At 40.4% G+C, this 12947-nt stretch overlaps 1 protein-coding gene across 1 annotated transcript in view; it reads left to right on the top strand.

Annotated features, from left to right (window-relative positions):
• Window positions 1-12947, top strand: part of LOC149167818 (Transducin family protein / WD-40 repeat family protein) — a 310212-nt gene that overhangs the window by 202680 nt on the left and 94585 nt on the right. The window contains exon 15 of the mRNA XM_089433175.1: window positions 175-296. Coding sequence (XP_089289301.1) covers window positions 175-296 — 122 coding nt within the window. The remainder of the gene's footprint in view (window positions 1-174; window positions 297-12947) is intronic.

Below are 12947 nucleotides of genomic sequence, written 5' to 3' on the forward strand. Positions count from 1 at the left end.
GCGCATCTTTGTTTTCATATGGCTTTAGTATTGAGCTTGAAGCTAGTCTTGAGTATGCTCTCTTTTAAAATAGTATTGCAATGACAATGGATGCCTTGTTAGCTTTCCTTCAGTGATATTGATGTTTGTTGTTAGGGCACCAAACCAGGTCCTAATTTTGTCTGTTCTTTTCAGACATATGGAGAATCTGATGTCTCGCCATCAAGCCAAGTATCTTTGCGTGCAAATGCCCTAGAAAGGATATCATGGCATGAAAAGTTACGTGGAGAAAATGCATTGCAAAAACGTGTTCACGAGTAAGATTCAATTCAATTAATTTGCCTTTCTTTCAGTCTAAAATGAAATTTAAGAGCTTAATTGTTGTGTTTTAGAATCGGTATGAAAATGGTAGCAGTTGGATAGAAAGGATATATAAGTTAGAGGAAAACTATTTTATGAGCTAAAATTCCTTCTTTCGCATTGCATCTAACAGAAATTAGGGTGTTTCTGTTCATAGATTTGTGTTACTGTGCTTCCTTTTCTTCCTATTTTTGTAAGGAAACTAGAAGGGTCAATGTGGTTCATGATTCATCCATGAAATTCAAGTTAGCTACTGGGGACTTGTAAACATTCATTATGTTTTGAATGTTTGTTCAATGCTGATAAATTGTAAAAGTGGTTTTTCACTGAAACTGAAACAGTCAATATAGCCCCCTGTCTACAGATGCATAAGCTAGATCTCATCAAGAATCTATGAAGAGCAGTTGGATCTAGAATCTGAGGTTGAAAGAGGAATAGTGGGGTGGGGAAATAAGTCTCATTACTATACTAAAATCACTTTGAAGGGGGCGATCCACTGTTTGAGAAGGTTCTCTTAGAGGTGCCTAGGTCTTAGGGAACAGGGTTGTGCAATCCTAGGAGGAATCCTGAGGTTATCCGTGGAGCCCTTGTCTTTTGGTCTAGTGAGATCTATCCCAAGGTCTAGGATGAGGGCACCTTAGATGTCTCTCTGAAGTAGAATGACTTGTTAGGGGCGGTGTGGTGGGCGTTCAAAGAGATTTGTGGTCTCCGTGGCTTGTTATCCAAAGATGTCTGGAACTCTTTTTGTCTCCTACTGCTGGAGCCGATGAAATAAAAGGGAAGAAAGAAGCAATTGTCTTAGATGGCTTTGGATGGGAGGACCAGATAGGGCGACGATCTATACTCCAAATCGTCCCTTAGAAAATGGGCTTGTACATTGTATCTCCAATCTGGCCAGGTGAAAAATTTAGGGAAGGAGCCATCTAAGCCTTCATGATGGGTTTGAGAAATAGTTTGCTTGCAATGAATGATGCAGTGTAGTATAAATTATTGTAGTCTCTCCATTTGTGCCCAATTAGCTTGAAACAATTTACCTTATGACCATAGAGGATTGTGGGTCTAATGATCATGTCCAAGAGGTCTGTCTTGGTCATGATATCCTTGAAATGACTCTACAAATAGCAAGCATGTCTGACGCTGAAGCCAAGTCCTAAAAATAGATACCTTGAATTTATCACATGGTAATTTTGATTCTTCTTCTCATAATTGAAAGTGGTAGAGTGAGAATGCCCTCTTTGATGTGTTGACGATCATAACCTTTGTGTCTAATGTTAACCATCAATTACCAAAGATCACAAAGGTGAGAAAGGGCATCATGATACCTTTGGAATTGCTCAAGAGTGGAGACTAGGAGGATCTCGTTGTTGGAAATTAGAAGCAAAGACATCAAGAAATTGTGGAGAAGAGTACGATCATTGTTTTGAATATGCTCCTTGATAAAGCTTCTCTTACATCAATGTGTATCCCAAACAAAGTTAGAGAGAGGGCCCTTTCTTGACCTCGATTTAGGTCTTGATGAAATTTGAGAGGCCATGAACTGTGCGGCGACGACCAAGAACTGATTCATAAGTCTCATAATGTTGTGTAAACTTTGAAGTAAGTCTTCTTTTGGAAATAAGTCACGTGCCTCTTGAAAGTCATGAAAATAACAAGAGGGTTGTGAACCGCAATAATGTGCTTCATCAATAATCGATGGAGCATGAAGATGTGATTAGAGATCTAGCACCCTAGGTGAAACCTTACCTTTCTTCTTTCCTTGTAGAGTATCTACTCATGCTCGTTGAAAAGCTAGAAGTGGAGGACTAGAGCATAAAGCTTGGTGAAGGTGTGTTTGATCATGACAGTCCTATTAAGCTAATTACCCCTTATGTCAGCAAGGGTACGGATATTTTTGCAGTATTTTTTGCACCATTGTAGGCCAAAGGTCACAAGTTAAAGCATTGTAGCTGTTGATTTTGAAAGTGCAATAGAAACAAGCACAAATTTCTGAAATACTGATAATTACTTCTAATGATGTAGATCTTCTTTTAACAATTCTACTTTATCATTAAGTAATTACACTTTATAAATTCAACCATTAAAAGCACAAGGACAATAGAAATCACAATGCACAAATAGAACACAAGATTTACCTTGGGAAAACCCACTTGGGGGAAAACCCACCAACCTTAGAGAAATTCTTCAGTTCAACAAGAGATACATCTAATGTAGCTAGTCAACTATGAGGTCAAACTGACCAACAATGCTATGGTCAAACTTGGTCAAGAAACCCTTTTATCAAGCCAAACTTCTTCCCTTCAACTTCGACCCTCTCTGATCTACCTAGGCCGAATTTGGCCTCCCAGATTTTGCCCAAAAACTTGGCCCTGTTGCCCTGAACAATCTGCCTAGAATTTCGGCCTTGTTGCCTAGAAACTGTTGCCCAAAAGTTTGACCTGCTTCCTAGAAACTGCCTAGAAAGTCACACTTGTGATGTCTAGAGAGAGAGAGAGATAAATGCTAGAGATGAACTCATCCTCCTACTTCGTCCTTCTTCTTCTTCATTAATATGCCTAGAATATTACTTGTCTTATGTGAGGTCGAATGGTGCCTCGTGGAGGAGGTTGAATGCTCTATATATAGTGGTCTTCTTGTCTGAATGGGTGTGTCTCTTCACTGGGTCGACTTGACTTGAGGGAAGGCTAACTTGACAAGTTTGGAGCCAAAAATTCAAAATTCAAATTTCAAAATTTTCTCTTTTAAATCTGACATGAAGAACATGTCTTATAATAATTATTTCAAGGACTAAACAATGAAAATGACATGAAGAACATGTCTTACAATTACATTAAATATTTCAACAGTAGTAACCACATGGGGCCTTGTATTAGGTGTCCTAGACCTTATGTTTGGTCAAACCATGGCTAGTATCTTTGGGTTCATCTATGGCTCCTTCGGTCCTAGATGGGATTAGAGGGCTTTGAATGGTCTTACTTGAGGACTCACGGTTTTAGAGAGGCCTACTTTTGTAGGAGTGACCTCTAGTGTAGGGGCTAGTCACCTAGTCCAACCCATGCTAGGTGCACCTATCTCTTACTGTATGGTTATGTGCCTGTTGAGTCAGTTTGTGACCTTGGCCTTGGTGTAGTATCCTTAGATGTTTCTCAACATGTTAATCTTATAGTGTCAACTTTTCACATTTCCTAAGGTAGTTTATGTTTCTCGATGCAAGTGATCCTGGAAGTCAAAAAGTCTATTTGGGTCCCAATTCATTCTGTTTGATGAGAGGGTGACATGCTATGTGGATTTTTTCCAAATAGTGAAGGCAATTTTACGTTATGGTTGGTCTACAGGGAGAAATGAACAAAATCCATGTCTCATATTTTCTAGGTTCCTCAAGGAATTAGTGATGTAGCACATGGGCATGATGATGTGGAAGATGTACTAATGATGTGGTAATGTAAAGCATGATCTGAAGACCCAATTGAAATCAAGGCAGGTGATAGGAAACCTCAAGTTACAAAATCATGAAATTAATCAAGGCATTGGAGATCAAGCAAAATGGTGGCAAAGTCAAGTTTACTATTCATTAATGGTCAAGTCAACTGACCATTATGCATAGTCAAATAAAGCATTGGCTTAAAAGTTTACTATTCTTTATTTTCTTTTGAGATTTGGGTAGCTCGGAAGGTATTTCCAAGTGAAATAAACCCACAAAAGGAGAGGTTGTGGGAAAGTCACCCAAGGTTTGGGGTTTTGACCCAAGGAAACTAATTTATATTCTAATTACTTGATAAGTGGTTGAGTGGGAAACACCTTAATGGACCAAGGGGTTCCCTAAGTGACCTATGGAAAAGTTTAAATAGAAGGCAAAGGAGAGGCTTAGGATCACAAGTGAGAAGGGATTCATTTGTGGTGAAAATTAGCTCTAGTGGAGCCGCAACAAGGAGATCTGTTCTAGAAGGAGTCGAGCTTGGTTAGTGGATCTGTTCAGTAAGAGATTAGAGTCTAGCAAGAAGGCATCCGAAGTTTGTTTATGGCTTCCTAAGCAACAAGTTGAGGAAAGGAATGTAGGTTGAGGCCTACTCAGGGCAGCTGAGGACAAAGAGTAACCTGGACGTAGTTATATGTGACAAACCATAGGCTAGACAAGGGTTAAAAGAGTTGGCCGCAACCTGGTTAGGGCAAGGCCGCAGGCCCATTAGGGGCCAAAACCCAAGGCCGAGGAAGGGCAGAGCAGGGTTGAGAACCTTAGGGCTAGAGTTGAGGTCAACCGAGGGCTGTAGGGTGCACAAGAGGCTGGCTAAGAGCACATGGAAACTTGGTTAGGGCCATAAAAGGCTACAAACAAGAGGCCGAGGGATGTAGAGCAGTTAAGGAGGCTGATCAAGGGTGTTTTTGGGCTGTTGGAGTAACCCACAAGGCAACAAAATCATCTGCTAGTGAGATCAAGGAGATCGAGGCTATAGGAGGGCTGCCACAGTCAAAGTACAATAGCATACGGAGGACAGGGGTAGGCCTAAGAGGGCATTCGAGGCCTTGAAGAGGCAAATCAATTAGCTAGTTGAACAAATGGTGAATTTTGGTGGTCGAGGGCTTAAAGGAGTTGGTCACTCTTAATAGAAAGCTTAAGGAAGCTGACTGCAAAGGACAGCAGACTGCCTAGGTAAGCATTTGATGTTTGATGATTGTAGGTTGGTTAAGCCCTAGAAATGCTACAAAAGTATTGATTTGATAGTTGTAGGTGTACTTGTTGATGGGTAGATGAGGACCTAAAGGAATTGGCATCAACCCTGAGTTATTGGTCAAAGGACTGATTGTGTAATATAACATTGTACCGGGGTTGTAAAGGGCCATGATCCATGGTACGGGAGCCCTAAGGCTTTCTTTTTAATGGATAAAAAAGGAACATGTTTTGGGCCAAAAGTACCTTGTATTGTTACTGATCTCTTGCTGTATATTCTGTTGTGCAAAGTTGTTTAAAGCTGAGCATCTCTAGTGTGTTTTTATTCTTTAGCCAAGGCATATACTAGACCTAGGGTACATGGAAATTCCAAAATTTTTGGGTCTTCCAGGCCATATCAAAGAAAACATTGGACCTTCAAGGGACATTTGAGTTAATTCGACCCCTTAGTGGTCAAATTCATGAATGTAATGTAATATTTTATTAAATTACTGAGTTTGTGTTATGTGTATGTCTAGTAAATATTATTTTCTAAATGAGGACTCTAACTGACCATTAGTTTTCCTTTATCTAGTGGTAAGAAAAGTTCTATAAAAGGCTAGACTCTTCTCTAGAGTTGTTGTTGAAGAAAACTGCTTGTGAAATTTGAAAATTAAATTTGCAATTTCACCACAATTCACAACTAGAATCTTTAAGACATTTAGCCAGTGTTCCACGGGGTCTTGTCCCCCCACCTAGGGGTCGAGTTTCCTTGCTCCCTTGCACTCCGGGGACTTGGGGACAAGAGGGGGTTGTTTCCCCATGCTCCGAAAAAACAGGGAACACGAGGAAACTTTAAAGGGGTCGTTTCCTCCATTTTTGGGGTCGTTTCCTAGGCGAAAGAGGTCTTAAGGGGTCTTGAGGGGTCGTTTCCCTAGAAAAAATTCACAAATTTTGTTTATGAAACAAGAAAATTATAATTTTTTAATATTATTTGATCGACTGGGAAGGGTTTACGTTATGTTCATTTCAGATTTCTTTTTTTGTTTGCTCCTTTGTTGAACTGAACACTACCGCCATCTCCAAGCAGCCTTGTGTCTGCTCCTTCGTTGAACGGAACGTTGCTGCCATCATCAAGCAGCCTTGTGTCTGCTCCTTCGTTGAACGGATTACCTTGAGCAATTATGCTCATTTATCTTTTGATATGTTCTTATGTTATTTTGAATCTATAAAATTAAAATTTTTGACTCTTGATGTATCAGACTTGAATTTTATAATTTTATTTCAATATTCAGTATTCAATGTTCATAGTTGGAAGTGGAACATCAATATGGTTTAAAGTTTAAACATTTATAATTTTATAATTTATTTTCATTGTGCATTGTTAGTAAGTTAGTAGACTAGTAGTTACATTGTACAGTTACAAGCTTACATGTATGATGTATGATTATAATTTATATGATAATGATATCAATGATCATGCTTTTTGTTTTAAATTTGTTTTAGTTATATGATTCATCGATTTATATTTTATATTTATAAGTTTTTAAGACCCCGACATCCCCCCACGCTTCCTAAAAATTGGTGGGGAGCTTTTGCATAGGCCGCTCCTGTGTATCTTGGCTCCCTTGCCTCTTCATCTCTGAAAATTGGTGGAACATTGCATTTAGCTGAAAACAGTAAATGCTCAATCACACCAAAGGACATTTATTTTTGGTCCAAAACTAGGAAAAATTCCACAAGGGGAAAACCTAGGGAAAATGATTTTATTTCTTCTTCTTGGATTAATTACACAACAAAATTTAATGGGAAAATCACAAAAATTTAATGCATTGTAGAACCTAACCATATAGCAGGTTGTGCTCCTTGTTTTATGTGCCTAAACTATGTAGTTGACGTCATACACTAGTTAGATCTTCCTCCTCGAAAATCTTGCCAGTTTCCTTTGTTTCTATATTGTAAATGCTACTGGCATCACTATCTGTATGGCTGACATCACAGTCTGTACGATTGTACTTGCTGATATCACCACTATATGGTTGCATCGATTTTCATGCCTCAAATCAACAGAAAATCCGCCTCTCCATCTGAAAAATTCGCCCCTCCAGGAAGACTCAAACCCTCAAATTGCTCTCGTCTTCCTCCCATGAATCTCTCATGAGGAATGAAGTGTTTTGGCCTCTTACCCTCACTCTGGTTTTATAGGCTCTCATAAGAAATAAATTGCTCATATTTAATCTTGATGAATGGCTGACATCATGATCCAAGTCATGCTCACATGGATCACCAAAAATTTACTTTATGAGAAAATGACACTTGTGCTTTTTAAGAAACACACTTGCGTTTTCTTAAAAACACACTTTTCACTTATAAAAGCACATTAAATTTGTATCTCACAAAAATCAACATGTGGGTCCTCTTTGCCCCTGTCACTTTAATGCTACGCCATGCATTAAAGAGGGCTAAACACTTTTTGAGGTAGAAAATATCAACACTCCCTCTTACCAAGGAAAGTGTTCTTCACAACTCCCATGGTTGTCTCTAAAGTAGACTTGAACTCCCTCTTACTCATGTTTTCAGACAAGCATTCTTCTCACACACTTAATGCCCTGCCACTTTTAATGTCCCTTCATGCTAGGCATTATAACATTAAGTGGACCTCCTGTGCGACACGACCTCAATACTCCTTTTGAGCGAGGGAGGTCCTTCTGACACTACCATCACTAGGAACATCCTCTAGACGCAACACATTGTCTGTTGTAGAAGCTCCCTCTGACTCTAAAGCTAGTCTCTCTACCTGTCCTGGGATACCAACGGAAGAGCCATGCCATTCTCTAACGCTTTGTCCCTGAGCATCACCCATCAATGTGATATCATATCGGTTGGTCCTCTTGCTAGTACTGGAATGAGCCTCTCGCCCCCAAAATCAGAGATTGATTACTCGACGCCAGCTTAACCTTCAGAGCGTCACACTCTCCCTCTGTCTCAGACACTATCGAATCCTTCGATATCCACCCATAATCTCAATGCATAGGCCATCATTACACTATATACATCCTTGCTAACCGATCACCAAGCATCACACCTTGGATTAGATTCTCTCCCAATGCATAAATGAATATATGTCCCTTCTCGAACAATGTCACATATATATCATCTTCCAAGGTTGAAATTGAGAGCAAGTTTACCATCAACCTTGGAACAAACAATACCTTGCCCACCTCTAGAATCTCTCCAGACTCAAGCTAGAATCTGACCCATCCGACTCCTCTCACTGCATGTATAATGTCTGCTCCACTATCCATAAAGCACCCTGGGCCTATCTCGGTAATACTGAGGAATACATTCCATATTCCTTTCATGTGATGAGTTGCACCACTGTCAAACATCCATGTCTTGCCAACCTCATAACGAGGACTATCACAACTAGAATAGAAGGACACTAGTGAGATATCTCTCTCAAATTGCTTGGTAAACTCACACACCTCCGTTGAGGCTGCTACTTGACTCTCCTTCTTCTTGTTGGGACACTGACCAACATAGTCACCCATCTTATGACACACCTGTTAGCGCTTGAATTTGGCCTCAGGCTGAAAAAGACAAAATCCAAGGCAACATCAAACCACTTAGCCTCGTAGCTAGCCCTACGGGGACAGGAGAGGGCTCTCTCCGGGTCTATCTCGGCAAAAGGTTTTCAAAGGGTTGAGATGAACAATAAAGAACACTGATTTTAGGCTAGTAAACTGATAGGGAAAATTTGATTTTAAATTTTTAGAGTTTTGTTGGAAAACTGAGCACAACAATTTTGGGTGCGGGGATGAGACACAATTTTTGCAGAGGTCTTTTTGGGGCAAGGTAGGAGATTGTCTTGATGCCTTTGAAATAAGTGAATGGATAGAAATGACCGGTGAGGAGCTAAGGAGAGCAAGAAACCATCGAGAGTTCTCCTTAAACAGATGAAAACATAGATATTAAGCAAACTTAAAGGCAGAGCATAGAAACCATGAATTCTACCTTAACACTTCATTTACTTAATTTGCAGAAGAGAGGAGTAGGAAAATGATACACATAACAAACTTACAAGTACATGAGAGAAACACACCATCAACACAAATCACCACAGGAATCCCAAATAGTGCTGCAAAACCCTGGTCTTTCCTTTGCCAAAATTGCAAAGATACAAAGAGTAATACAGTCTAAGCTTATCCTCAAGAGTCCAACCTCTCCAACCATGAAAATGATTTAGAAAATACATAATATAGACCATGCCAACCCATTCCCTAGCCTCTAGGGGTCGAGCTCATCATCCTAGGAGCTGTTTCAACCAATTCTAAACTGAGCACTACAATCTAGGCAGTCAAAACAACTTGCCTCTATAAGTTAGGAAACCAATTCATTCATTAATTTTTTGCCATTTTATGAATAAATCTTCTAGAATAGGTAAATAAGTGTCATGTCAACTTAAAATTACATTAATTACATCAAGGAGGGTGAAAAATCCCACCAAAAAGTCAAAACTGGTCAAATGTTGCGTTTTCCTGAGCTGAAGGTGCAAAACTGGCAAATTTTCCCATCGCGTAGCACGCCATTTTTCAACGCGTAGCGTGCCTTTCAGGCCACTTTTGAGGCACTTCCCGGCATCCAAATGAGGTACAAGTGGGCTTGTTGGAAAGGTCTGGATGTCTCCTCTCCAGCCCAAGTGGAATTTCTCAATTTGGTGGCCATTTGCCCCTCCAAAAATGCAATCTCCCAAGACTGCTTCTTGTGTGTCCAAAAAGTGGCAGAAGGTCATTTTTTGCTTGTTTTTTGACCTTTTGGGGGCTCAAATCTCCATGAAACTTCTTGGCAGTGGCTGAGCAAGTGTATTTTGTCATGACAAATCCAAAAATGCTGAGTTTTTGTGAAATGGACCTCCCCAACTTAAGGGTAGCGCGCGGCGCGCTACGCGTTGAGCCAAAACCCTAACGCGTAGCGCGCTGAGCCCTACGCGTAGCGCCTACGCGTAGCGCGACTTTCAGATGCTTTTTGGAGGCCTTCTCGGTGTCCAAATTGGGCGCAGGATAGCTCGTTGGAAAGGTCTTTGAGTCTACTTTCTAACACAACTGAAATTTTTCAATTTGGAGTTCATTTGCACTGTCAAAATCAAATCTCCCAAGACTGGTCAAAATGGGCCAAATGAGGCTGCCTCAAGGCAGAGTGCTGTTGCAGTCAACTTTTGAATGCCTTCCTCAACTCCAAATTGAGCTCATGATAGTTCATTGGAAAACTCTTTGTGTCTAGTTATCATTTGACTCATCAAGAAAGTCATTTGGCCAACCAAGCTAGGAGAAAACTTGATTTTCCCAAGGTCACTTCAGAGGTGCATTCGATTCTCCTGAGGCAACGATATTTTTGACATTTCTCTAAAACCATGACACCTGTGTAAAAAGTGAGGGAGGTTTTTCTTCTTTGGCATGTTGTGGACAAAAACCTCTCTCAGTTTTCCCAAATTCATCTTTGATTGCTCAGAAACATCACTTGAGTAAAACCTACCCCGATGTGTGGAACAAGAGATTTTGTCGAAATGAAGCGAAATGAAGGGGATGAGGGGCTTGTAAATTCTTGGGGAAATTTTGGGGAGTAGGGAGGGATGTTAGGAAGCAAGGGAAAGTGGAATCACGGAGATCGAGTGAGGGGAAGGGGTTCAAAAGGGCAAAACATAGGCCCAACCTAGAAAATTGCCAAGTTGTAGCAAGAAACTAGGGTTTGCGCGAAAATGAGGAATTTGGGGGATCTCAGAGATGGAAAGTGTTTGATAAGGTACTTTAAGGATAGGGGAAGGTGTATGAACATCACGATACAAGTTTTGCCGATGATTTGACCGTCCAAGAGAAATTGCCTTCAAAACCCTAGGAGAGGGAAATGACCTTACCTAGGCGCAACTGAAGCATGAACAAGGTGTAAAATGACTCATTAGACACTGACATGATAATGAAAACCCTATGAATGATGATAGACTCAGCAGAATGATGACATGGACCAACATTTGTACAACTTTAGAAGGAGTGAAAGCAAACCCTAGACCTAATGCCTAGTGACCAAATTTTGCTTGAAGACTCTTTGAAATGACAAAATTTGACCTTGACACTCTGAGACCACTTTGTAAGAGAATATTTGATCACTGGAGGAAGGCTGGAAAGACTGACACTAACAACACCAAACACTTGACCTTACTTAGGTCTCTATCTTGCCTACCTTCTTGCTTCTGCTTTGTCCCAATCTTGGGATATTTCTTGGATTTCTTTTGTTTTCCCATTGCTGGCAGGGCCATAGTCTCCTCATCTTCTTCTTCTCTCTCTGATTAGTAGATCCAGAGTGAATCTTCAGCTCCTCTTGGATGAAGTCATCCCACAACCGCTCCCATCCTTGCAAATTCTCCCTGGCAACGACCCCTTGGACAAACCTCTCCCATGGCTTTGAGAAGTCATTTAGGGATGTCTTGGCCAACTCCATAGGGTCCACAATCTCCCCCACAACTGAAAGTTCATCTCGAACTTGTGTGATACAGGTGAGGAATGATGTAATTGTCTCATACTTGTTCATCTTGGTACACTTAAGCTTTTCCTTTAGCATCATGATTATATTTTGGCTTAAACTCTAGTACAACTTCTTGAAAGAGTTCCACATCTTATATGTAAGAGCCTTATTGTTGATGTGAGGAACAATGTGGTCTTTCATGTTGAAATTTTGTAGCTGCAGTTGGTATTTAAGTCAACAAAGTCAAAGGAAAACAATTTATTTTTATTGTTCATGTAGGCTCCAAAATTGTCAGGTCGATGCCACTAGTTGAAGGGGTTTGACCCTTGGTCAAAACCCACTTGATGTGACATATATATATTAACATTTTGACGTCCTCACTTAGCATAAATTCAGTGTACACATAAGAGCGATTAGTCATTTGTTCACATGTGTGAAGGAGCAGAAGTAGTTTGAGGTTTGACCACCTAGAAAGAGGGAGAGGACTATGGTGATATATTTGCACTAGTTGCCCGTCATACTACTATTTGATCTATTGTTTCCCTTGCTGCTAGCCAGGGATGGAGTCTCAGTAGAAGGATGTGAAGACCACATTTCTACATGGAGTAGTTAAGGAAGAAGTATATGTTGAGCAACCACAAGGCTTTGAGTAGCAGGACATGAAGACTCATGTGTGTAGCTTGGAGAAAGCACTTTATGGATTGAAGCAAGGTCTTAGGGATTTGTATGCCAACATTGATAATTACCTAATGAAGCTTGGATTTATGAGGAGCAGTGCTGACTTGAACCTCTACTTCAAAGTTGTCCAAGGTATGCTCCTAATTCTGGTATTATATGTTGATGACTTATTCTTGATAGGTGGAGAGCCTTTGATTCTCAAGTGTAAGAGGGAGCTAGCCTCTGAATTTGAGATGAAAGACCTTGGATTGTTGCACTACTTCTTGGGCTATTTTCCTTTCATAAGGGAAATATGTTGTGAAACTGTTAGAAAGATTTGGTATGGTGGGAATGTAAGTCCATGGCCACGCCGATGGAGATGAACTTTAAGAAATTATGTGGAGAAGCTTCAAGACCTGATCTGGCAAATCCCTCTGAGTATTGACAATTGATTGGGGCTTTGATGTTCCTTGTGAACACTCGTCTAGACATATGTTTTGCAGTTAACACTCTGAGTCAATTTATGACCGAGCCTCTACATGCATATTGGGTCATTGCTAAGCATGTGTTGAGATACCTTCATGGGACTATTAATCTTGGACTAAGATATACTATGGAGATGTGAGACTTCATGGTTATAGTGATGCTGATTGGGCCGAAAATGTTAATGACATGAAGAGCACATCAGGGTGTTGTTTTAGCCTTGGATCTGCCATGATATCTTGGATGAGTAGGAAGTAGAAGTCTGTTGCCTTTAGCACGTCCGAGGCTAAGTATATTGCCGCTAGCATGG

Source organism: Pinus tabuliformis, chromosome 5_1 (assembly GCF_031772625.1).
Source record: "Pinus tabuliformis cultivar Carrire ecotype Pingquan chromosome 5_1, CPIR1, whole genome shotgun sequence".
Classification (NCBI taxonomy): domain Eukaryota; kingdom Viridiplantae; phylum Streptophyta; class Pinopsida; order Pinales; family Pinaceae; genus Pinus; species Pinus tabuliformis.